The sequence below is a fragment of the Haliotis rubra genome, unplaced genomic scaffold, assembly GCF_003918875.1.
Source record: "Haliotis rubra isolate DU_JTF1 unplaced genomic scaffold, ASM391887v1 Scf559, whole genome shotgun sequence".
NCBI lineage: Eukaryota > Metazoa > Mollusca > Gastropoda > Lepetellida > Haliotidae > Haliotis > Haliotis rubra.
Window position 1 is genome coordinate 211,276 of NW_025767256.1, and position 27,610 is coordinate 238,885.

The following is a 27,610-nucleotide window of genomic DNA, read 5'->3' on the forward strand; positions in this document are numbered from 1 at the left end:
CTGTCAAAGATTTTTCAAATGGAATGTAATACCGTTTGAGTTGCCTTACCAAATGCAAACTACAATTTATGTATCATTTCTAGTTGGCCATCTAATAATAATTAATTTATACAGCGCCAAAATTACAGGTAGAAGGAGCTCTGCGGCGAATGGCTACTGATACCACCGAAACATCTCTAACTGTCAAATATAAACAGTCTGCGAGTGAGTTTAGTTTTACAACGATTTTAGTAATCTTCCAGAAATATCGCGGCAGGAGACACCCCTAGTGGGCTCCACACATTGTACCGATGTAGACAATCGGATCCGGGTCTTCGGCGTGACGAGCAAATGCTTCAACCACTAGGCCACTCCATCGCCCCTAAAACAGTCTGTGACATCTACTGGTCTGACGCACGCGTCTGGTGCAACATTCTGTTGGCCTGGAGGAGCTGCTTGTGGCAGCCCGACCAGCATAGTAATGTTTTTAGTCAAATGAATCTTGTCAAACAGCTGAACAGTCAGCATCAGCTGGGTCCCACATAATCACAGAAATTGAATTAGTAGAAATAGTTTGTGTAAACTTAATCAGCAGAAACCTACCAGAGAACAATGCAATATTCCTGAAACTATTTTCCTAAAACTGTTTGCAACCTGTGTACAGCTTGAGATATCTACAAATACACCCCAATGTGCTGCAACACGTAGGGCTAGGAAACTTGAGTCCCATGCTGGGATTCGAACCATGGACCTTCTGATCCGAAGCTGGACACCTTGTACACATGACCAAAGAGGTTAAGCCTGTCAACGAGCTGATAAGGTAATCTGTCATCTGTGGGATGACTCCACACCCTGCTACAATAGCGACAGCAGTGTTTTACTAGCTTAAAATGCTGGTTGGGTCAAATGTTTTTACAAGACTGTATTGTTCTGCCATTATTCTGCCAGGTTCACTACAGTCAGTCACCTTAAAGTCCTCAATACGCAGGTAGTAGTATGCTGACACACAGAGTGAATATGTTTTTACGCCGATTTTAGCAATATTCTGGCAATATCACGGTATGGGGGATACCAGAAATGGGCTTCACACATTATACCCATATGGGGAATCAAACCCGGGTCTTCGACGTGATGAGCGAACGCTTTAGCCACTAGGCTACCCCACCACCCCTGCAGCCACACTGAAATTAACATTGTAATATCTTATCTGAGAGTGAGTGAGTGAGTGTTTTTGTCCTTAGCATGCCTTGAGAAACTTCCTCTGCGTCGGTCGAGGCGGCGATATGACCTTAAAGGCTTCCGTGATATCTGATAGTCGACCACATCTAGGGGATGAAACGCCAAAAGGTGATGATCCTATCCTGCCTTAGCGAAGTCCTTCGCTGAAGGCTGTACATCTAGGTTCTTTCCGCCTTGGCGAAGGCTGTACATCTAGGTCCTTTCGCCCAGCGAGAGCCTTGAGCTGTACATCTAGGTCCTTACGTCAAGGTGGTCCGTGACTTCCTTCGCGAAGGTGACTATCGTCCTAGCTGCTTCGTTATTGAGGGGTGCCTCTGGGGTGCTTTGTCACGTTGGAGCCTTGCTTGAAAAACTCCGGACCCTGCTAGCGAGTGATCAAGTCAGTGAGGAAGAAAGAGTGAGTGAGGGAGTTTAGTTTTACGCCACTTTTAGCAATATCCTGGCAATATCACAGCAGGGGACACCAGAAATGAGCTTCACACAATGTACCCATGTGGGGAATCAAGGGGAGAGAAAACAGAGAGAGAAAAGGGAATGAATTGGTGAGTGAGTGAGTAAGTTGGACACTGCCTTGAACAGTATATCGAACCATACCATCCCAGAGTCACATCTTGGAAGTTTAAGAGCACTGGTACGGTAAAAAAATATATATATACTTGATGCTATTTAATATTTTCAAATTTGATCATCTAGTCTTAACATTGTACTGTAGATAGGGCTGGCTATCGCAGCAGATCATAGAAGATAAAAAATCATTAACCGAATATCGATAAATTATCGATAAATATTGGAAAAGTATTTTTGAGCAAAATGTCTTTGCAAAATCTCAAACCTGACTGACTGAGTTTGGTTTTACGCCGCTTTTAGCAATATTCCAGCAATATCACGGCGAGGGACACCAGAAATGGGCTTCACACATTGTACCCATGTGGGGATTCGAACCCGGGTCTTGGGCGTGACGAGCGAACGCTTTAACTGCTAGACTACCCCACCGCCCTCAAAGAAATAAAAATGTTTCACATAACTGCTGAGCGGTAACATGGATTACTTACAAAAACATCATCCTGAACATAATTCAGGAAAAGCCTCTGACAAAAGACGTACCTTTGTACGCTGTGTGTGCTAACCAAAACTCTATTTCATAACAACACTTTATGTGTAATATTATCGAAAACACAATTTTAACAATAATCATTAATATTTTTTTCGATCAGCGATATTTCCGGTTACTAATCATTCAGCCATCCATTACTGTAGATTGAATGTGATTAACATGGTTCAGCAAGCACAGGGCTATTGAATATACATGAATGACTGCATCTATGTTATAAACAGTTATAATAGCTGCAGAGCATATATACATATTACAGTATGTGTTGCAGTCATGGACGCCATTAAGTAACACATTACTTTTCCTTACAACTCTCTTGCCAAAACAACTCTTAGGCCTATAAAAAAATGTTGTGGTTCTGATTACCCGACCGACCCTTGAATTCTGGTGCCGACCCTATTTTTTTAAGGCGTTATGAATAAGATATGCTTTCGGATTCCATTGTTTTTTCCTGACACCGACGGACATTGGTAATTCTGATTGAGAAAGTTGACATGATGGCTGCAAACTTGATTGAATAAACAATTACACATTGATAAATGTGTTCTTAGTTTGTACTTCACTCCTAAAAACAAATGTAAAAAGAAACTCCCACCTACCTACCCTAAATTTTAAAGAGGTGTAATCGGAACCACAACATTTTTTTAGTTGGCCTTAGGAAACATCATTTTTGTAAAAGAGAAGCGAGATTATTGATCAACGACAGAAATTATTCTATATTCACACCACATTTTGGGTTTTGGTTTTTTAGTAAAGTTAATAATCTTGTAATCTGTTTGTGAATAACTTTTGAATAATCAGTTGTCAAACTATGATGCATAAGTGTCTCACATACTATATTGTCATTGAGTGAGTGAGTGAGTGAGCGAGCGAGCAGGGTTTAAGTACAGGTTACACCATCAGGGCCCTTGTTTAACCGTTGAAATGCTGAGTTAAACCCCCTAGGCGTGTAGCGCCGATAGATTTAACTCAGTATTTCAACGGTTAAACACGGGACCCGGGGTTTAACTGGTTTGGCGGTCAGTTAAACCCCGGTCTGAAACAAAGGAGCCATGGTTTAATGTCAGTTTTAATATGACCGTGTGTCAACTTAATTTACGAGAAAAGCACAAAGTAACGCTGATTAAGTTCCAGATGTTTCCCACCTTCATGAAACCCATGAGCACTGGTACTGACCTAGAAACATGATCGTTGCAAATAGTCTTTTAAACCAGAAATCCACCGGTTCCTGACATGTCCAAGGGAAGCAACTCTGCACAGCAAACTGTGACAGCTGACTGGGTATTCACGACCTCAGGATTTTGCTTCTCATAATTTACCAAATGCTATTTTTATTGATACATTTGATTTCTGTAACACTACATGTAATTTTCAATTCTACCTCATTAAACTTTAAAGAGATTTTTTTTCTAAAAACAAAAAGGATCCAAACGGGTCACCCAGATTCCAGACTTATCTCTTCTTTTTGTATATAATGCTTCACTGAGAAATTTCCCAGCTATATTGCAGTTACACTTTGTAGATATAAAAATTTAAATAAGATAATTTCATGAAGGGATTAAATGTTTGTCTTATTTTCTTCAAGTAAGCTCTGTCATCTGCCACCTGTCACGGTTCTCATTTCCCAAAACTGATTATAATTTTTGATAAAACAAATAATCCTATTTTAATTGAAAAGGAGCACCAGTGAGATGGAATATACAGAATCTGAGGAAATCTAGACTTGCTTCATTTATTGTTTTATCATTGCAGCTAGGGCATTAGGGAAAGTAATGCAGTTCAGGGAGATGGATTTCTAAATTTCAATCATATTGTAAACCTATGTTAAATTTCAGTCATATTGTAAACCTATGTGGGCAACTCCAGTTTCGCATGTGTAATGTCCCCGAAACACGGCTTGCAAAGAAAAATATAAAACATGTCCTCCTTGTAGGTTGTTGTCAATGGGGGGCGGTGGGGTAGCCTAGTGGTTGAAGCGTTGGCTCATCACGCCGAAGACCCGGGTTCGAATCCCCACATGGGTACAATGTGTGAAGCCCATTTCTGGTGTCCCCCGCCGTGATGTTGCTGGAATATTGCTAAAAGCGGCATAAAACCAAACTCAGTCAGTCAGTCTTGTCAATGGTATGCCACAAGTCGTGAGTGGCTTGAAGACAACACGGACTCCTGCTGTGCTGCTCTGTAATGATGACTAAATCAGTAGATTTCCTTGCAGAGAGCATTTAATTTTCATGAAATTAACATAACATGACTGCAGGAGATTGTTGAAAATCTAGAGTTGGAAATGTTCTGTCGAATGTGTAAAATTTTAAAAATTCAACAAATTTTAAACTGTGTACCAACTAATCTGCTTTGAAGGAGACTGGGGTTACACTTCAAATTCAAGATTACTGCACTTATATTGCATCCCGCTAGTCGCTTCTTACGAAAAGAATGGGTTACTGAAGGCTGCTCATTATGTACATTAACAGTGAGAGTGAACGAGTGAGTGAGTTGGGTTTTACGCTGCTTTCTGCAGTATTCCAGCAATATCACAGCAGGTGACATAGATATAGGTTTCAAACATTGTACCAATATGTACAAACAAACCTGGGTCTTCAACGTGACAAGCAAACGCTTTAACCACTAAGCTACCCCGCCAAAGAAATAATCACAAAAACTTAATATATGTTCTTTAACCAATATACCAGTTCTCAGAAAAAAGTATTGCAATGCATATCATTTGAAAAGCATATTGCGATATACTGGTAACACCGTGCAGTCCAAACATTTACCATACCAAATTTAATCAAAGCAACCATCATATAGATAGTAGAGTGAGTGAGTGAGTGAGTTGAGTTTTACGCCGCACTCAGCAATATTCCAGCTATATGGCGCGGTCTGTAAATAATCGAGTCTGGACCAGACAATCCAGTGATCAACAGCATGAGCATCGATCTGCGCAATTGGGAACCGATGACATGTGTCAACCAAGTCAGCGAGCCTGACCACCCGATCCCGTTAGTCGCCTTTTACGACAAGCAGTCGCCTTTTATGACAAGAATGGGTTGCTGAAGACCTATTCTACCCCGGATCTTCACGGGTCCATCAGATAGAGACACAGAGGTAGAACGACAGTTCAGGGGAAATATTATAACACAAAAGGTACAGAGAAAGAAAATACTTCTATTTCAGAGGCTGGATACTAGGACGGCAAGCATACCAAGCATGTCAATACAACAGAGGTTTTTCCATTCATATCAATGGTAGTTCTGTTCCGATGATAAAAAATTATCGAAAATCGATTGAAAGAAAGATTTAAAATAATTATCAGTTGTAAAAAACATTTTTGATAAATCAGAATTTTGTTGTTTTAGTATAACACACTTGAATGAAGTAAACTAACATTAAAATTGATGGGTATTCACAAATCAACATGCGCTCAACAGCCTAAAGCTACGTGTGTTTGTATAATTTTAACCACTTTTATTGTTTAATTACAATTCCAGTGTCTCTGCATGCATGCATTTCAATGCACGACAGTATTAGCTATAAAAATCACTCATTAGAAAAATCCTGGGGAAAAACCCTTTAAATTGATGATTACATTAAAAATGTATATATTTTGATTATTATTGATAATCATCACCACAAGTCCTCCGATAATCGATAGTGAATTTGGTTACTGAGTCCCAACACTAGTCATTGGGATTCACATGTTTTCAGTAGGGTACAAAGACCCAATCTACAGGTAAAAGCATCTTATTGTCATGTTTCACACATAAAGTAACAAATGTAGCAAAATATTAAAGTTTAAAAAATAACTTTGCAAATAAAAAACCCAGGTTTGTCAGATTTTAGGCCAACGACATAAATGAGCACCAACAATGCTGCATAAAAAATTCTGTTGCGAAGAACAAACTGTACAGATCCTACTGTAGGAGACAAAAAAATACATCCTGTCTTGAAGCAAAGATTGAGAGAAATTACTCTACCACAGGGGCTGTTCTGATGATCGAAAATAATCGGAATTGGATCAAAAGAAAGGTTAAAAATAATTATCTATTGTAAAAAAAATATTTTCGATTAATCAGAATTTTGTTGTTTTAGTATAACACACTTGATTGAAGTAAACTAACCATTAAATTTGATGAATATTTACGAACAAACATGCGCTCAACAGCGTAAAGTTATGTGCATTGTGTTCATAGTTTCGTATTCATCACAACGGTAAATATCACTGTAACCTGTCTATGAATAAAGTTTATATCTATTGTGAACGTAATGAGACATACTGACAAATATTTGTTGTATAAATAAACAGAATAATTTGTATGTAGAAAGTAACATTACTGCACTTTAAAATTTAGATACAAAAATATATTGCTAATTAGAAAAAACTGGGAAAAAACACTTAAAGTTGGTGATTGCATGAAAAATGTACATATTTCAATTATAATCGATAATTGTTCACCACAAGTCCTCCGATAATCGATAGTGGATTTGGTTCCCGATTCCCAACACTACAAACAACCCCCTTTCTTCTCCTACACACATCTCTTATTTCTTCTGCATGTAATCTTTACATTTTCACATTAGGATTGCTAGCATTACCTTCTTATCAGCATAAATCAGAAGAAATTAGGTGACCCATTTTAAACCACTCTTTGACTGGTAACAACCAAAACATATGACTGACTGTATCAGTGAGAGAACAGCTTACAAACAAGTCAAGCACAGATGTCAGTCTGTTTAAGACTGTTGGTATGAAACATTGCTGAAACTATGTCATCCCAGGCCAGTGGATCAGTAGGCTGCCAGTATATAAGTATTTACTACACGGTTAAAGGTGGGATACGGTGTGTTAACATACAAGTGTTACAGTGAGCTGGACCAGGCATCAAGCACTGGCCAGTTTGAGCTCCACACAACTCAGGGGTCAGTAGAGGGGAGAAAGAAATAGTCCCTGTGTAGAGCAAGATTCCTACATCTCCCCCTCGTTTGCTCCCTCCTCCCAACTGCCCACCGCAGCGGCAGCAGCAGCAGCATCAGCATAACATCATGATCACTGTTTTCTCATTGATCTAGTGGGCAGAATCAGCCCCTTATTGGCTGGCCACCTGGTCATGTGACCCCAGCACTACTTTCCGCCTGCTGCAGTAGAGAAGCTGTCTTTGTTCTCAGTACCAGAAAAAAATAGGTCACGATGGGTTACTGAAGTCCAAAATAGGGCGGGCAGCGAGCAGGCCGAGATCAGCTTCCACAGTCAGTCAGTTGGTAGGACGGGGATGTGGGATGAAGCTGTCAGCAGGGGGGGCTATAAAACATATACTGACTGACTGGGACATAACAGTTTGTTGTGTACCAACACTGACAAGAAGAATCAAGGGCTATTGGAAATGGAAGATGTTGGGAGGGTGATAAAACACTATAATCACTGAGACATAACCCACTTATATCACAACTGACCAGGGAGTAAGTGGAATCAAGATGGAGAGTGTTGTTGATGGATGGGTGGTAGAGAAAATATTATAATGGCTGGGACATAACCCACTTATACCACAGCTGACCATGAAAGGGGTCGGCTGAATCAAGAAGAATGAAGTTGCTATGGGTTGGGTGTGAGATAAATACTGTAATGACACAGCAGTATTTATGTTTATATATTGTAACATTATGTAGAGACTGTTAATTGTTTTGAGGGGAAGGGAGCCATTGAGATTAGGATGTGCATGTTTCCTATGCATTGTTATTTTACTTACTTAGTGTTTGTTTTGAATTTTTCATACTGGGGTATTAGAGGTGAGTTTGTGTGTGTGGGTGAGAAGAGGGGTTGGCTTTAAGATTTCACATCAAGGGTAGGGTGGGGATGGAGGTTTTGGTCTGTTAATGGGTGACGCAGCAAACGGTGATACAGACGTGTGAACAACTCTACCCTATAATAACAGACCTGTCCCTGATGCTGAAATCATATTTAAGTCAATTAAATTTGCAAAATAACAAGAATACTCAAATTGGAAATTGAAAATTGAACAGGCCACCTTCAGCAGTATTCCAGTTACTGTATTTTCCTTTATATAAGGCTGATTTTAATCAAATCCAACTCAGCTGTGTGGAGGAGGGTGCGCATCAAATAAATGACAACTAGTTTTCATGTTTGGTGCCTATGCTGAGCCATTACCTTGAGCATTCAACACTGGGCATAAATTCCAACAAAATCAAAGTAAATATGCAATTCTACCATGTAATTTCCCTGTCTGGCTATCAAAAGTATTCATTGTATATATGGACTTACATTCATTCATACAATAGCTCATCATCACATATGTATATTCTAGTGGTGGTCCAATTAATTGAAATAATCAAAGATTGGTCGCAGTGACTAAATGACCAAGCAATCGATCATGTTTTCTCATAATCGAACACAATCAATCTGGAACACTTGTTTGCATTCACAATATTTTTCACAAGGTTGGTTTTGTCTGTTACATTTCATGAGCACTACAAGCTCGGTCCAAGTCATGATTGAATTTATCTTAATGACCCCAAGAGTTCCTGACATACTAGTCATCCTTTAAAGATGTGCAATTTGCGAAAAAAAATAATCAAAGAACTACATGTTTTTTTCTTTATGTTTTTGTGCAAACAGGAAAATTTCATAAATGACGCTAACTAATTATTTTCGATGATTGATCAGTTGCAATGAACCAATCACCAATTATGAGGTTTTAACCAATACCCAACACTAGTATAGCCGTTGCAGACAACCATAATGACTACTGAATAACTCTTATCCAACAAAAGCTTTAAACATATATTTGGCGTTAAGCAGTTTATACTTTTTATCTACATAGATTTATAAATACATAAAACACAATCACCTGAGAACAATAAAATTTTGATATGTCTCAATTGACATGACATCAAGCGACATATATTTGTTATATACCGTATTTCCTCTAATAAGCACCTGGACGTTGTTTTTTACAACCGACTTCGAGTCCCGGTGCTTATTAGGGGCCCGGTGCTTTTGCACTGACTGAGTGTAATTACCGTAAGTGTTAGTGAACTGCTTTACCCCCGGCACTTATTAGAAGACCGGTGCTTATTAGAGGAAATACAGTATATAAGTAACATACGCCACTGTTAGAGTATAACAGGTCAACAAATTATCCCGATCACTAGCACAGCTGCCTTGGGTGACTTGGATGTGACTACCATAATCAGATGGACCTATAAAATCGATAGTTTACAATATTTTCCCCGACTATATTTGTTCTATTATTTTGTTGTAACTGAATCACCTGCAGACTGGACAGAAATGACCTGCGTAACAGATTGCTACTACCGGCTCACAAGCAGCCTCTGCATCTTAACAATACATCGTAACAATCTCAACAGTAAACCTGACCAATCGCTGTACTGGCGATGTTCTATCTCAACTTCCAAATGTTTATTGACCAAGTTTGTTAATACGTGTTGGATGTTACCTGAATTCGCTGAAGTGAAGATTTTTGTTTTCGCATTATACTGGAAATATTTTTCTCCATAATACAGCATCCCCCCCCACAGAGAGGATTGTGCTGCAAACATATGGTATCTCACAACCTGTCACCTCCATGCGGGAGGAGGGCATGACGCTAAAACAGGTATTGTGAGATTGTATTGTGGAGACATCTAGAGTTACTCGACTGCCTGCTGATCCATAATACCACCTCCAGGGGGACTGGCTTCGGACACCTGACCACCTCCAGGGGGACTGGCTTGGGACACCTGACCACCTCCAGGGGACTGGCTTGGACACCTGACCACCTCCAGAGGGACTGGCTTGGGACACCTGACCACCTCCAGAGAAACTGGATTGGGACACCTCACCACCTCCAGAGGGACTGGCTTGGGACACCTGACCATCTCCAGAGAAACTGGATTAGGACACCTTACCACCTCCAGAGAGACTGGCTTGGGACACCTGACCACCTCCAGAGGGACTGGATTGGGACACCTGACCACCTCCAGAGGGACTGGTTTAGGACACCTGACAACACCCAGAGACTGGATTGGGACACCTCCACCTCCAGAGAGACTGGATTAGGACACCTGACCACCTCCAGAGAGACTGGATTAGGACACCTGACCACCTCCAGAGGGACTGGATTGGGACACCTGACCACCTCCAGAGGGACTGGATTGGGACACCTGACCACCTCCAGAGAGACTGGATTGGGACACCAGACCACCTCCAGAGAGACTGGATTAGGACACCTGACCACCTCCAGAGAGACTGGATTAGGACACCTGACCACCTCCAGAGGGACTGGATTGGGACACCTGATCACCTCCAGAGGGACTGGATTGGGACACCTGACCACCTCCAGAGAAACTGGATTGGGACACCTGACCACCTCCAGAGAGACTGGATTAGGACACCTTATCACCTCCAGAGAGACTGGATTAGGACACCTGACCACCTCCAGAGGGACTGGATTGGGACACCTGACCACCTCCAGAGAAACTGATTGGGACACCTGACCACCTCCAGAGACTGGATTAGGACACCTGACCACCTCCAGAGGGACTGGATTGGGACACCTGACCACCTCCAGAGAAACTGGATTGGGACACCTGACCACCTCCAGAGAGACTGGATTAGGACACCTGACCACCTCCAGAGAGACTGGATTGGGACACCTGATCACCTCCAGAGGGACTGGATTGGGACACCTGATCACCTCCAGAGAAATTGATTGGGACACCAGACGACCTCCAGAAAAACTGGATTTGGACTCCTCACCACCACCAAAGTGACTGTATTGGGACACCAGAGTGACTGTATTGGGACACCAGAGTGACTGTATTGGGACACCAGAGTGACTGTATTGGGACACCAGAGTGACTGTATTGGGACACCAGAGTGACTGTATTGGGACACCAGAGTGACTGTATTGGGACACCAGAGTGACTGTATTGGGACACTAGAGTGACTATTAGGACACTAAACTGACTGTATTGGCACAACAGAGTGACTGTATTGGGACACTATAGTGACTGTATTGGGAAACCATAGTAACTGTTTCAGGACACCACAGTGACTGTATCAAGACACCAGACTGATTGTATCTGGACACCAGAGTGACTATTGGGACAACAGAGTGACTGTATTGGGACACCAGAGTGACTATTGGGACACCTTGACAACCACCATAGTGACTGTATTGGGACACCTTGACGACCACCAAGTGACTGTATTGGGACACCTTGACGACCACCATAGTGACTGTATTGGGACACCAGAAAGACCACCATAGTGACTATTGGGACACCAGAAAACCACCATAGTGACTATTGGGACACAAGAAAGACCACCCCGGTGACTTTTAAATTATAACACAATATAGAACACTAAACATGCTCCTAGCCTACTTTAAAGTTATAAAGTACCTAGTAGCTGTGCAAAAGCTCCATCACCTGAATGATGTACATAACTGTTGCAGTGTGTGTGGAATACTTGATTGCATGCTATTCATGATTCATAACGTTAGACTGAATAATGCAAGTGCAGTCTCGGAAATAGAGCATAGCTCTTAACAGCAATAAAATGGACAATAGGTGTACTACATAACAGTATTTGTATCCCTGCTGTCCATGTGTACACAGTGTTATCACCACAGCAAGTTGTGTATATACTGTTATCTCCAGCTGAGGGTGTATATAGTGTTTTATCTCCAGCTGAGGGTGTATATGCAGTGTTAATTCATGGCTGTATATAGTGTTATACAGGGTGTATATAGTGTTACCAGCTGTAGGTGACCAGCTGAGGTGTATATTATCAGCTGTAGGTGTATAGTGTTATCCCTTGACCAGTAGGTGTATATATCAGCTGTGTTTTTATCTCCAGCTGATGGTGTATATACAGTGTTATTCCTGGCTGTAGGTGTATACACAGTGTTATCAGCTGTGGGTGACCAGTGTTATTATCAGCTGTAGGTGTCTATAGTGTTATCCCTTTCTGTTGGTGTATATACCGTGTTATCTTCAGCTGTAAGTGTTAATACAGTGTTATCCCTATCTATCTATCTATCTATCTATCTATATATATATATATATATATATATATATATATATACAGTGTTATCCAGCAGTCGGGCAGGGCAGCCATCTATCGGTAGCGGACAACACTGCAGTACAAGTCACTGCTTCTGCTACAACAATCTGCTACAGGAACTTTATTGATTTTCCCTCCGCCTACTGAACAAATAGATGCCTGGAATCTCTTGACCTCATTCTCAAGTCATTTATATTAATGAGCCATAGCAATGTGGACGGAAGACAAGTTTTCCTTATTTACTTCATCTAAGATATTTCAAGTCTGTAGCTACAGAAGTCCTCGGACATAGCTGCTGGCTGTTTTCTCACGTTTTTTACTGATTTACATTTAAGTCTAATATACAGCCCCCTGTTTCCTGACTTGATTAAATAAAAATACTGGCTGACATATTGTTGTCATTTGGGATGCGGCTTCAGGAATTATCATATTCTGGTTAACAAAGAATCAGGATTTTTTCATACTGAATTACAACAGCGATCATCAAGTGCCGATGGTGAAGACAATGTCCACACAAAGACGAGAAGAAATGTGATGAGATAATCAATCATTTCACTTTGTCAAAATATTCTCAGGTCTTGGTGATTGTTTTTAGTGCTACACTAGATTAGGTTACAAAGATGTTTATCTGAAACTGCAACTCGATACGGACTTGAAGTCTACACAGGAATCATTGCTACGAGAACAGAAAATTCTGTCCCTTAGAAAATATTCTCTCCCCCTTTCTGGTAACTGACAGATTCTAGGGCAATATTCCACTTATAAAACACTGCCTGTAGGACTTGCTGAATGTGTTTGATGTAATGGTGCTTGCATTTCAGACATATGTCCATCTGGGTGGGTGGGTGAGTGAGGGAGTGGAGTGAGAGAGGAGTGGCGCGGAAGGAGGGAGGGAGCGAGCAAGCTGGGTTTAACAGAAATATCCAAAGTATATCACAGTGTGTCAGCTCAATTCAGGAAGAAAGGTCGCTTTTAGCAATATTCCAGCAATATCACACCAGAAAAGGGCTTCGTACATTGTGCCCATGTGGGGAATTGAACCCTGGTCTTCGGCATGATGAGCAAAGCTTTAACCACTAGGTTACCCCACAGCCCCCATCCCTTCTAGAATAGAAGGACAGTGGGCAGTTAGGTATGTTGTAATAGTCCTGCTTCATTTCAACAGAGCAAACACTGTTTGACCGATGTAACGTCACAAGAAAGCCTCGTGTTATAGTTGATCATGGTATTAGAGGTTTCTCAAACACTCATCAGCCATTATCACAGTCAGGGGATTTTTTAATACAGTAATTATGGTGGAAAGGCATGTCAATTAATTTAAAATTGTTCAATGTTATTTCAATATTGATTATTTAAACTTGTTTAATGACATGAAAGTCAATCATGGACCGCATGAACTGTTGTTCCATCTGGTAGGTAATGAAAAATATTAGGGCTGCGCAATATAACCGGTTTACCAGTATTTACTGGTTCAGACATGAAAACGATGCATATTGCGATACGCTGATCAAAAACCGGTATCTTGACTTGCATTCGGAAAACACTCTGAAATGTTCGGATATGTCCTTGTTTCATTTGTGCCAAATATTATTCACATTTTTATTTTATCATCATTAAAAGTTGTTATTAAAGCTTAATCAAACCTAGTGATTTTGTTGTGTTTTTGCTCTATAAATCAAGAAATAACTCGATTATAAGTAGTTTTGGGTTTAAAAATACTTCATGCAATATATTGCAATACATATCGCAATACATGCTTTCGCATCGTAATATATCGCAATATGAAAATTCTCTGCAATACCCACCCCTAAAAAATATGCCCATGCATCAGCTCTCACAATGCCAATACTTTAGTCATTTGCCATCTTCGTGTACGCCGCTAAGGTGACAACATATAACAGACACATTCCATACAGGAGGCTGGTCACAATAGTTTCAACAATCAACTTGCTAATTGCTGAATTTCATAATTTCATTATGACTTGTCACGTAAACTTTAGCAAGAAGATGAACCCATGAACAGGGGTGGAAATAACTTTAAAATTGCTAGTGTACTCCGGTACAGTGGCACATGTAAAATCACTTGCCCTGATAATTTTTCCACTATACTGGCCGTTTTCTTGTTGATTTTTTAAATAAACAACATAACTAACATTGGAATATCAACTGGACACCGGTACAGTGTGATATACAAATTTGCTTGCCCGACAGAAAAAAACACTGGACTCGGGCGTCGGGCAATGGGTTATTTCCACCCCTGATGAATTATTTTGAACTACGTAACATACTGATATTTTCCAAACGTATTGTGATATGAATTGATAGTGTCATGTCATGGGATAACTGTATACCACACACCTTTAAATGAGTCTTTGTCTTAATATATAGAAAATCTCACCCACGTGTGATATCAGTTGTATCAAAACGAGTTTACAAATATCCAAGGCTTGCCAAAGATACTTTTACTTTTATCAACAAGTGTGGATATATCTGATATCAGAAGACACGAGGGTCAGATTCTATTTATCATCAAAAATCACTCTTCATTAGTTTTCAATGAAAAATGTACATCTCTGAATACAGTGCTGCCATTAGACTTGCAGTGCAGTGATGTCATAGCATTGTGACATCATAAGCATTGCGAGTCATGTAATTGATGATGTCAGGGCATTGTACAAGATCTACTGTGAAAACAATATCTCCTAGAGAGATATTGTTTGATCTCACACAAGCAATATCTCCAGTGGAACACAGTTTTGGATGATAAAATCATATTCCCTTCCACTCCTACAAGCTACCTGATATTGATAGGTAGTCTTCTGTGCCATTCTACAGCTACTGTTAACATTCGCTATTACCAACCCCATTCAAACCCAGAATCATGAGACTAATATTGAGTTTTGATTATATTTATGACAATACGCCCAATGCTTCAGAGGTAATGTACTGCTCCAACTAACACCAATAGACTGGACTATAGCTTTGTGTATTCAACTCTGTGTCCTAAATCTCGCATCGCCTGGTTGTGGCCTAAATCCCATATAGCCCGCTAGTGGCTTGGGAGGCCGACCTGGCCATAACTGCGCAGTACCACACAGTGACCTTCAGGCAGTGTCCTGATCACCGATTGGCCAGCCTCTACTGACCACTCACCCTGGTATGAAGTTGACCTCAATAGCCACTACACCAGTGCATTATGGGAGTGTACATTGTCAGTGGGCAGCTGGCACATTGCCAGGGACATTTAGGTGGTCACCTGCCCTGCTATAACCCAAGGTGGAAAAACAACTTGTATCCCATCTAACCACTAGCATTCTGAAGCCATCATCCGTAACTCATTGTTGAACACTGTAATAGCTGCTGGGTAAATACGGTCATTATCATCCCATGACTTCACTCTATCCAAACAGTCCAGTGTGACTTACATTTCTTTACAGGGCAAATATCCACACATAAAACAGGTATAGTGGGCTCAGCACCATGGACTCCTTGGTCGATAGTTGTCCAACAGCAACAAAATGACAATACAGTCAGTCTCAAATGATCCGATACCTTAAATATCAAGCTCAGGTAATGAAAACAGGCACACTAGTTACATGCATGTAACTCCTAATGGTATTAGCTTACATATATGCATTTCACCGTATCACTTTTAGATTGATTTTATCATTAGATAAGATAAGATATTTATTGCATAGCATTCCATGAAGGAACAGTGGCAATATTCCATAAACTTCAAATATAAACACAGTAGGTAGTAAGATATAGAAATATATAGATACATTCCACATATAAATGATGTACATTGTAACAATTTCACCAAACATATGTAGTATATATTATATTATATATACTGTTATATTATATTATATATACTGTTACCTGAGGGTGTCTGGGCATTACACCCAGTCCATTTTGCTGGTAAAGTCCTTCATTATAGAATATGATATAACAAAATGGTCCTCAGATATTTCTAGACACCAACACAGATTCACAAAACAGAATTCTTGGAAGAACTTGGTGATATTTTCTTATACAACTCTTCCCTCTATAATTCCATCTGAGCCATTATTTCATATATGATATACAGAGAGAACCTCGTTGGTCATCGGCATCGCACACACCTCCAAATAAATTGACCCTTGTAAACTTAACTTCAGACTCTACTTAAATGTTTATCAAATTACATTTCGTTTTTAGTTCTAAATAGCATGGTTATAATATATATTATATTGTTAATAGATATGTATAGATTTAAAAACCATATTGTTGGCCAATACATATAGATTTAACCATTGTTGCTGGCTGATAATCATAAACTTCACTAGACTATGATATTGTCGGCTTGTGTACATAGGCATATCTCATCCAGCTAGTGCACGTGGATCAATGCTTGTACATTCAAGGTCATGTGTTCATGAAATTAGTGAATGAGTGGGCTCGGTCTGGACTTCCTTCACACAGTTCTATATTGCCTGATTTTGTTATGAGAAGGTTCTGCTGGATTAAAATTTCTTAACCTCAGAGGTATTTTAACATTTCCGAGAAAGCAATCTGAGTGTCAATGACCTGTTCTTCAATCGCCCTGGGAAAACAAACTTGCATTTGCAGATCAAACAAGTTTATGTATAATAACCAGAATTAGGAAGTTTTTCGATAGTTCTAGAAGTTGTTTTGTTAGTATCTTTAGCAACGTGTATCTACCAGGAATGACTGACGGACTGAGTTTGGTTTTACGCCGCTTTTAGCAATATTCCAGCAACATCACGGCGGGGGACACCGGAAATGGGCTTCACACATTTTGCCCATGTGGGGATTCGAACCCTGATCTTCAGCGTGACGAGCCAACGCTTTAACCATTAGGCTACCACACCGCCCCTCTACCAGTAATGACACATTGCAACTGTTTCCAGCCAAAGGGCATACTGACTTCTCAGGGTTGATGGACCAGAAACATTGCACAGGCCCATGAATTGTCGAAAATGTCAAGCAAATATGTTGTGAAAAATGAGTGAGAACACAGACATATATAATTTACACCTACAGCTAGGGGGTTACGTCAATCTTAACCTTCAACATTGGGCTATATCACACACCTGTAACAAATAGGCTATATCACACACTGATAACTAGTGAGTTGTATCACATACCTGTAAATAATAGGAAATATCACACACTGATAACTAGTGAGTTATATCACACACCTGTAACTAATAGGAAATATCACACACTGGTAACTAGTGAGTTATATCACATACCTGTAAATAATAGGAAATATCACACACTGATAACTAGTGAGTTATTTCACACACCTGTAACTAATGGGCTATATCACACACTGGTAACTAGTGAGTTATATCACACACCTGTAACTAATAGGCTATATCACACACTGATAACTAGTGAGTTGTATCACATACCTGTAACTAATAGGCTATATCACACACTGATAACTAGTGGGTTATATCACACACCTGTAACTAGTGAGTTACATCATACACCTGCAATTTGTGCCATGAGACAACTGCACTTAACATGTGACATCACAACACACCAGTAGCTGTAGTGTTAAATCACACACCTGCAACTAATGGGTCATATCACACACCTGCAACTAGTGGGTCATATCACACACCTGCAACTAGTGGGTCATATCACATACCTGCAACTGATGGGTCATATCATACACCTACAACTAATAGGTCATATCACACACCTGCAACTAGTGGCTCATATCACACATCTGCAACTAGTGGGTCATATCACACACCCGCAACTGATGGGTCATATCACACACCTACAACTAATGGGTCATATGACACACCTGCAACTAGTGGGTCATATCACACACCTGCAACTAGTGGGTCATATCACACACCTGTAACTGATGGGTCATACCACACACCTGCAACTAATGGGTCATATCACACACCTGCAACTAGTAGGTCATATCACACACCTGCAACTGATGGGTCATATCACACACCTGCAACTAGTGGGTCATATCACACACCTGCAACTGATGGGTCATATCACACACCTACAACTAATGGGTCATATCACACACCTGCAACTAGTGGGTCATATCACACACCTGCAACTAGTGGCTCATATCACACACCTGCAACTAATGGGTCATATCACACACCTGCAACTAGTGGCTCATATCACACACCTGCAACTAGTGGCTCATATCACACATCTGCAAATAGTGGCTCATATCTCACACCTGCAACTAGTGGCTCATATCTCACACCTGCAACTAGTGGCTCATATCACACACCTGCAACTAGTGGGTCATATCACACACCTGCAACTAGTGGCTCATATCTCACACTTACAACTAGTGGCTCAAATCTCACACCTGCAACTAGTGGCTCATATCACACACCTGCAACTAGTGGCTCATATCACACACCTGCAACTACTGGATGATATCACACACCTGCAACTAGTGGCTCATATCTCACACCTGCAACTAGTGGCTCATATCTCACACCTGCAACTAGTGGCTCATATCTCACACCTGCAACTAGTGGGTCATATCTCACACCTGCAACTAGCGGCTCATATCTCACCCCTGCAACTAATGGGTCATATCACACACCTGCAACTAGTGGCTCATATCACACACCTGCAACTAATGGATCATATCTCACACCTGCAATTAAGGGTCCTATCACACATCTGTAATCTCACACCTGCAACTAATGGGTTTTATCAAAACTGTAACTGCTGGGTCATATCATAACACAACTGTAACTGACAAGGTCAAGGCTGGCACACAACTAATAGCTGAAAACATAACTGAATCTACCATTCTGCGTTTTATCAAGTATCTGTGTTCAGGACTTGATCAAAATGATCGGTGAGTATTACCAAGGTATTCATGAGCATGTGTTTGATATGTATCTTAGCATCTACTACAGATTGCAGCTACTCGCCGACTGCAGATGATAAATACTGTGAAACATGACAGAAGTGTTATATTTAATGAAATGGCCAGACATTTATATTCATGCAGAAATGCAACAGCTGGAAATCAGGTACTATGTTATAGTTGATATCACTCAAGTAAACACGTCCTGTGTAACTGAATATCACTGAAGTAAACACGTCCTGTATAACTGGATATCACTCAGTAAACATGTCCTGTATAACTGGAGATCACTCAAGTAAACCTGTCCTGTATAACTGGATATCACTCAAGTAAACATGTCATGTATAACTGGATATCACTCAGTAAACATGTCCTGTACAACTGGATATCACTCAAGCAAACATGTCCTGTATAACTGGATATCACTCAGTAAACATGTCCTTAAAACTGAATATCACTCAAGCAAACATGTCCTGTACAACTGGATATCACTCAAGCAAACATGTCCTGTATAACTGGATATCACTCAAGTAAACATGTCCTGTTTAACTGGATATCACTCAAGTAAACAGGTCCTGTACAACTGGATATCACTCAGTAAACAGGTCCTGTACAACTGGATATCACTCAAGCAAACATGTCCTGTATAACTGGATATCACTCAAGTAAACATGTCCTGTGTAACTGGATATCACTCAAGTAAACATGTCCTGTACAACTGGATATCACTCAGTAAACACGTCCTGTACAACTGCATATCACTCAAGCAAACATGTCCTGTGTAACTGGATATCACTCAATTAAACATGTCCTGTGTAACAGGATATCACTTAAGTAAACATGTCATGTATTACTCGATATCACTCAAATAAAACTGTCCTGAAGCAAAGGGCTTATCACTGAAGTATACAAGTAGTTTAACAAAGTGGATATCACTCAAGTAAACAAGCCATTATAAAAAGTGGATATCACTCTAGTAAACAAGTCCAGTGTAAATGTGTTTCATTCCTACAATCTTATTGGACCCTGGAGAAATATTACCTCAGTTAACACATTGTTTAAGTTTAAGACAAGAATATTCCTACATTTCCTGGCCATTACTATTAAACCCTACACTAGTGTTGGGTAGATCCCACTAGAAATAAACAATGTTGGATAAATTGACTGTATAACCTCGCATCCGTACTGCTGGACGATAACACAGTTATATCCTGGAGGGCAGATGACCATCTGATGGGACTAGGGATTTGGCACAATGCCATGTGGGTTACATCCAGAGCCTACAGGTCACATGACCTGTTATGAGTCAGAACAGAGGAATGACCAGCTGACCGGTTTACAGGAATATGACACGACCAGTGATGTGAAATTTTATGCGCAGAATTATCTGCTTATCAAATGATAATAATAATACGAATGAATGGACACTTGTAGAAATGTCCCTTTATTTTAAGTTGTGATCAGGACTCTGCAAATTTCCAGCTATATGGCGGCGGCCTGTAAATAAATGGTCTGGACCTGACAATCTAGTGATCAATATCATGAGCATCTATCTACGAGATTGGGATACGATGACATGTGTCAACCAAGTCAGCTAGCCTGACCACCCGATCCCGTTAGTCGCCTCTTACAACATGCATGGGTTACTGAAGACCAATTCCAGCCCGGATTGTCATAATTTACTGTTGGTTTAGATACACTTTTAACCAAGTTTGGCATTAAAATTCTTTTCAGGTATATTGTTGGGTACACTTTAGATCTTGCATTTAGCTGATTGCTACATATTTTCCACCATAAGTACACACAATAGTCTCATCACATTCCCAGCATACACCAAACATGCCTGAAACTCAGGTGCATTTTACCACAAATTTCACAAGTTTGTGATCTGTTCGTTCACTTTGAGCAATACTCCATAAAATGTTTTTTCCCAAATACCATATCCCACAGGGAATGATGACCATTACGCTTGGCTGTGCACTGTAAAGTACTATTGAAATAAGAAAATGCCATACAAAATGTCACACTAATAAGTCCAATTAGTATGATACAAATTAGTAGGTTTTTACCATAACATATTACTTAGGATTTTACTAATTCATAACCTCCATATTGTGCAGAATAAGGTTACATCTCTTGGTTTGTTACTGAATATCACTTTGCTGTGCTTTTTGAATTGAGACAAAAGTTGGGCTGGTCAGAATTATGCATAGCTCACGTTTTGGAAAACATTTAACAGTCGACAATCATGAGAAAAGCCTAAAGTATAGGGAACCTTTAGTAGGGGCATATGACTTCTATTACATAATATTAAACGAGGGCTGGGTTGAGGGAGGATGAGTGAGTGAGTGAGTTTAGTTTTACGCCACACTTAGCATTTTTCCAGCCATATGGCAGCAGTCTGCAAATAACCAAGCCTGGACCAGACAATCTAGTGATCAACAACATGAGCATCAATCAACGCAATTAGTATACGATGGCATGTGTCAACCAAGTCTGACCACCCTATCCCGATAGTCGCCCTTACCTTACGACAAGCATGGGTTACTGAAGACCAATTCAAACCTGGATCTGAGATTCTAGAATCCCATACATGATATATACATGATATATACATGATATATACAGTATATATCACCTCGTCACTGTCCTCCACAACCTAATGACACACTTTGGAGTTTTACCTTCTAATCCCTCTAAAATAAAAATCAGTTCAACACTAGAAAAAAAACTGCATTGCAAGTTTCAACAAGCATTTCAAGCCGGAGGGATAAAAATGAACCATCGCAGAAAACCAGAAATAAATTATTATTTTGGATCAGATGACTACAAATCACGTGAGCTTTCATTACCAGCAGTCAGAAATAAACTGAGATCAGAAAAATGGAATGTGCCCCAGGCAAGTATCGCTTCACACACTCCATCGTATTGCGTAATTCATTGTTGACAGCGTTTGAATCTTCCTGTGACTAGATGTTTGTAGCCATCAGGGCCCTGTTCCTCAAAGCAATCGTAGCGCTACGACAGTCATAAGTCAATGTTAAAGTATGGGAGTTATGAAGATTTTAGTGCCACGACAGTCGTAAGTGAATGTTAATGTATGGGAGTTTCGAACATCTTTGTGCTATGACAGTCGTAAGTCTATGTGAAAGTATGCAGGGCTTCAGATAAGGGCCGTATCGGTGTATGTACGGATATAAAAAATATGCACGATACGGTAGGAAATAATTTAGAAAACATAGCAGATTGCCTTATAGCTATTGCAATCGACAAACAACTGATAGTCAATCAAATGAGTGAGTGAGTGAGTTTAGTTTTACGCCGCACTCCGCAACATTCCAGCTATATGGCGGCGGTCTGTAAATAATCACGTCTGGATCAGACAATGCAGTCATCAACAGCATGAGCACTGATCTGCGCAAATGGGAACCGATGACATGTGTCAACCCAGTCAGCGAGCCAAACCACCCGATCCTGTTTGTCACCTCTTATGACAAGCATGGGTAACTGAAGATCAATATTCTAACCCGGACCTTCACAGGTGGATAGTCAATGAAAAAGGATTAAAGAAAAAGAATACAAAGTTGTACTTACTTGCCACTTGAACATGTACGTGGTTGGCTATAACACTACCAATGCTGTTCTTGACAATACATGTGTAATCTCCTTCGTCTGTCCGCCGTTTTCGTTTCCTGAACTTTTTGAAATATAGCGACCCATTTGAAAGCAGTTTTATCTTGGGGTTGACTTCTTGAAATTCTATAAGTTTGTCATCCTTTAGCCACTTATATTGGAAAGGGCCAAAGTCTGATGTGGCTGTGGCAGAACAGTTGAGTAACAACTGTCCGTTCTTCTGTGTAACCACTACATCTACGTCTTGGTACACCCGTATTCCTGCCTCAAACCCTGCAGAGTCTTCCCCATTGGCTGCAACACAGACAGGCACATGTCAAACATATATCACATGGGATGTTATTAAACATATCAAACAGGCACATGTCAAACACATCACATGGAATGTTTCAAATATATCACATAGGCATTATCAAACATATCACATGGGATGTTATCAAACATCTCACACAGGCATAATAAAACATATATAACAATGGTACATTTGATCACTGGTCCCTAGAGAACCATGGGTTGATGGCCCCTGAGTCCAAAGGGAACATAAACAAACATCGAGGATACATCAGCTCATGTCCCCCCACGAGACCAGTGAACAACTTATAAGGCTACAGGTTGATTACGATGATGTCAATGTGTTCTGATGTAGGAGGGGCGGCGGGATAACGTAGCGGTTAAAGCGTTCACTCGTCTACCCGAAGGCCTGGGTTCGATTTCTCACACGAGTACCCTGTGTGAAGTCCATTGCTGTGATATTGCTGGAATAATGCTAAAAGCGGTGTAAAGCTAAATTAAACTCACTCACTTACTCTAATGTACAAATGGACACAGAATAGTAATAATTCATATCTAAACTCATGCATAATAATATTCATTGCATCCATTTTTGACATGAAATATGAAGATCATGTAATTAATGGAATTAGAAAAATAGAAAGTCCACATTTTTAAGAGAGTGAGTTCTGCTTTACACTGCTATTAGCAATATTCCAACAACATTACGGTGGGGAACACCAGACATGGGCTTCACACGTTGTACCCATGGGCCTGACACTGTTCGCCCTGTCAGGAGCCTAGGGCAATGTGTATCAGTAACATACGTTATCATTCCTTACCAGTGACTATGAACCACTGTGGTCAACAGTGATCATTGTTTTTGTATGGATTTCATGTCACTTGTAACAGAGTTCTATCAATATCACAGTGGAGGACACCAGAAATGGGTTTACACATTGTACCCATGGGGGGAATCGAACCTGGCTCCTCGGCATTACGAACAAAAGCTTTAACCACTAAGCTACCCCACCGCCCCCATATTTTATAGAGGCTAGCTGTTAATTCCCAAAATGTACATGAAAATAATTCTTCTCTGCATGCATAAGATATACACAAGGTTTTACTAGGTTCAAAATACTGCACCCTCGCCAGTAAAATACTGCACCCTCGCCAGTAAAATACTAATCATGGATGCAAATATTTTCCAGCTTGAATGACTGCAACCTTGAATCAAGAAGTTATTTCTGTCCGCATCCTCACTTTTTCACTAAGTCCACAGGTTGCTTTCAAACAAAAGTAAATCCCATTTTGCAAAAATCCACGACTGTTTGAATCATTAAGACCAATTCAGCTGTAGCCATGGCGACACTACATGTCTGATTTTCTTCATTGAATCATTGGTGAAGGGAACATGGGTTTGTCCAAGGTGACTGCACTAATACCTGTATGTGGTTCCAAGGAGAAGTCAGGACGTCAGAACTGTTGTCCAACTGACCCATAATGCCACAGTTTACGAGGGTTACTAGGGATGCCATGATACATCAATACATCGATACTTTTTCTAAGACGATACAATTATCAATACATTCAAAACTGTATCGATATTTAGTTTTGAAAGTATCGGTTGCAATGTGTTTATGTATTGTTTACATTTTGCAATTGTATCATGTAGTTTATGTTATGAGAGTTATAAATGACTATTTTTCATGCACAAAATGGGAAAATAGAACTTTTTAATATCTGAGAATATAAAATGTTGATCTTTTCATGGACAATTATAAAATATGAAATAATAATGTTCAAGGTGTAACTAAATTTACACAATAATGCTGAGAATACAGGTATCGTGATGCATATCGAATACAGGTATCGTGATGCATATCGAATACAGGTATCGTGATGCATATCGAATACAGGTATCGTGATGCATATCGAATACAGGTATCGTGATGCATATCGAATACAGGTATCGTGATGCATATCGAATACAGGTATCGTGATGCATATCGAATCGTGACATGGGTGTCATGATACGTATCGATTCATGAAACTTATGTATCGTGACATCCCTAAGGGTTACACCACTGACCATAGCCTGCCAATCATTGCTTTAAGCACTTATTGTCCAGGGCCTCCTTTCACAAAGCACTAAGGTGATCGTAGGTCACTAAGGTGATCGTAAGTCACTACGGTAACCTTAGTGCGATGTTAAAGAATGGGAGTTAAGGTTAACCTTAGTAAAGGTTGCTTCGTGAAAGGAGTGCCAGGTTGGGTAGCCTAGTGGTTAAAGCTTTCGCTCATCATTCCGAACATCCGGGTTCAATTCCCCTCATGAATACAGGGATTTACATGGAGTCCTGTATTTGAAGGTCCCTGGGACTCATACTCAGGGGTCCTTGACAACAAAATGGGGGTCCCAGACTTAAATATTATTATATATACTGTTATTGTATTGTGTATCATGATAATCACATTGTTGCAAATAATACAATATCCCTGCTAGTAGCAAACTCAGTGATAACATATTGTCACTTGATTGGAATTTTTACAAAAAGTATTTACACTGTTTCTGAGTCCCTGTGGACGCTCTAATATATTTTGTTGCGTCCATTGTCAATTTTTATGCATATAGGGCGCAGGAAAACATTTGCCGAGGATGATCAGCAGTGTTATTCTCATTTTCTGATAATTGAAAAGACCTTCGCATTAAAGTGAACAATCGTTCACACAAATTTATTTGTTATTGAGATGGATGTAAATAGTAAACAATTGTGCTGGAATATTCATTTTCAAATTATACTTGACTGTTCTTATATTATCTTCTAAAACAATTTCCAATTTCCTTCAGCAACTCTGCCCCAACCACCACCTCATCACCCCTTGCTCTGTACTGTCATTATAACATCTAGGGACAATACAATCTGTGACAGTAGTGAGTGAGTATGGTAGAAGGCGCTTGCAGCAATATTCCAGCAATATCCCAGTGGGGGATACGACATGGGACTCACATATTGCACCCATGTGGGGAATCGAACCCGGGTCTCCAGAGTGATGAGCGAACGCTTTAACCACTAGGCTAGCCCGCCGCCCCTTGAGGCACAGTGGACAATGACCTTTGAACGAAACGAAACAGAATGCTGCATGCTATCAGGAGTTCCATTCATTGCCTCAAAGGGGAAATAAATGTCATCATTAGAGCCCTGTAAAACTACAGATTCAAACAGTCTACATTCTATGAATATTTATATCTAAGCTGAACAGTTTTATTTCTGAGATTATAAGATAAGCTGTATTCTTTTGGGGCAGTCTTGCCACAACATAACCCTGGACTATATTTTGTCCGTAGTATGAAGGACACATTAGTATCGACCAGCAAGTGTCAGTGGCAGGGAACTTGAGAAAAGAAACACAATTGTATTCAATATAAAAAATGTTATAAAATTCAGAGCTCTATCAAGGCCATATTCAATGCATTGTATAAATTGTAATATCACCCCTCTTTATATAATGCTCAGTGGCCCCTGCCAGGCCATTGCACTAGTTGCAACTATGTTATGACTGTGGAAGGTTTTTATTACTTTTATTCCACTTTGTGAACCTTTACAGCCATACAGACATTTGCCCCAGATTTGGGTCTACATACTGGACAGAGTGAGTGAGTGAGTTGGGTTTTAAGTCACATTCAGCAATAATCCAGCAATATCATGGCGGGGACACCAGAAATGGGCTTTACACATTGTATCCATGTGGTGAATCGACTGACTGACAGTTTGGTTTTACGCCGCTTTTAGCAATATTCCAGCAACATCACGGCAGGGGACACCAGAAATGGGCTTCACACATTGTACCCATGTGGGGATTCGAACCCGGGTTTTCGGCGTGACGAGCCAACGTTTTAACCACTAGGCTACCCCACCGCCCCTGTGGTGAGCAAATACTTAAACTATCATCAGACTACCCCACCGCCTCACATACCGGACAGACAAACAAAAAAACTGCTTTTAAATCTTTCACCAAATGTCACCCTCTTCAACTTAATGAATAATCTTGACAAAATTTGTTTTAATGGTGTACAAGATAAAATTAGCTCTTCGTTTTTAAAAAATTAACTATTTTATTTCCATGGTTACAGTACATATTAGGTACAGTGATATAATGACAATTAGTGTCATAACGCCTCCATGGTAAGATCAGGCCTATATAGACAGGGCCTATATGTTTAGTATATGTCCCATCAAGAGGCATCCACTCCCCAGGATGATGTATATTTTTTTAAATTCTTTACATTTATGCGAATTTTGACAAAAATGATAGTGTCAAGTAAAACCCAGAAACACTCGAAGATTTGGGTGAGAATAGGACTTCAGCAACCCATGCTTGTCATTAGAGCGTCTAGCGAGATCGGGGGGGCATG

At 40.2% G+C, this 27,610-nt stretch overlaps 1 protein-coding gene across 1 annotated transcript in view; it reads right to left on the bottom strand.

Annotated features, from left to right (window-relative positions):
* LOC124253935 (protogenin-like) overlaps nucleotides 1–27,610 on the bottom strand; it is a 53,612-nt gene that overhangs the window by 21,498 nt on the left and 4,504 nt on the right. Inside the window, exon 2 of the mRNA XM_046687781.1 lies at nucleotides 22,885–23,217. Coding sequence (XP_046543737.1) covers nucleotides 22,885–23,217 — 333 coding nt within the window. The remainder of the gene's footprint in view (nucleotides 1–22,884; nucleotides 23,218–27,610) is intronic.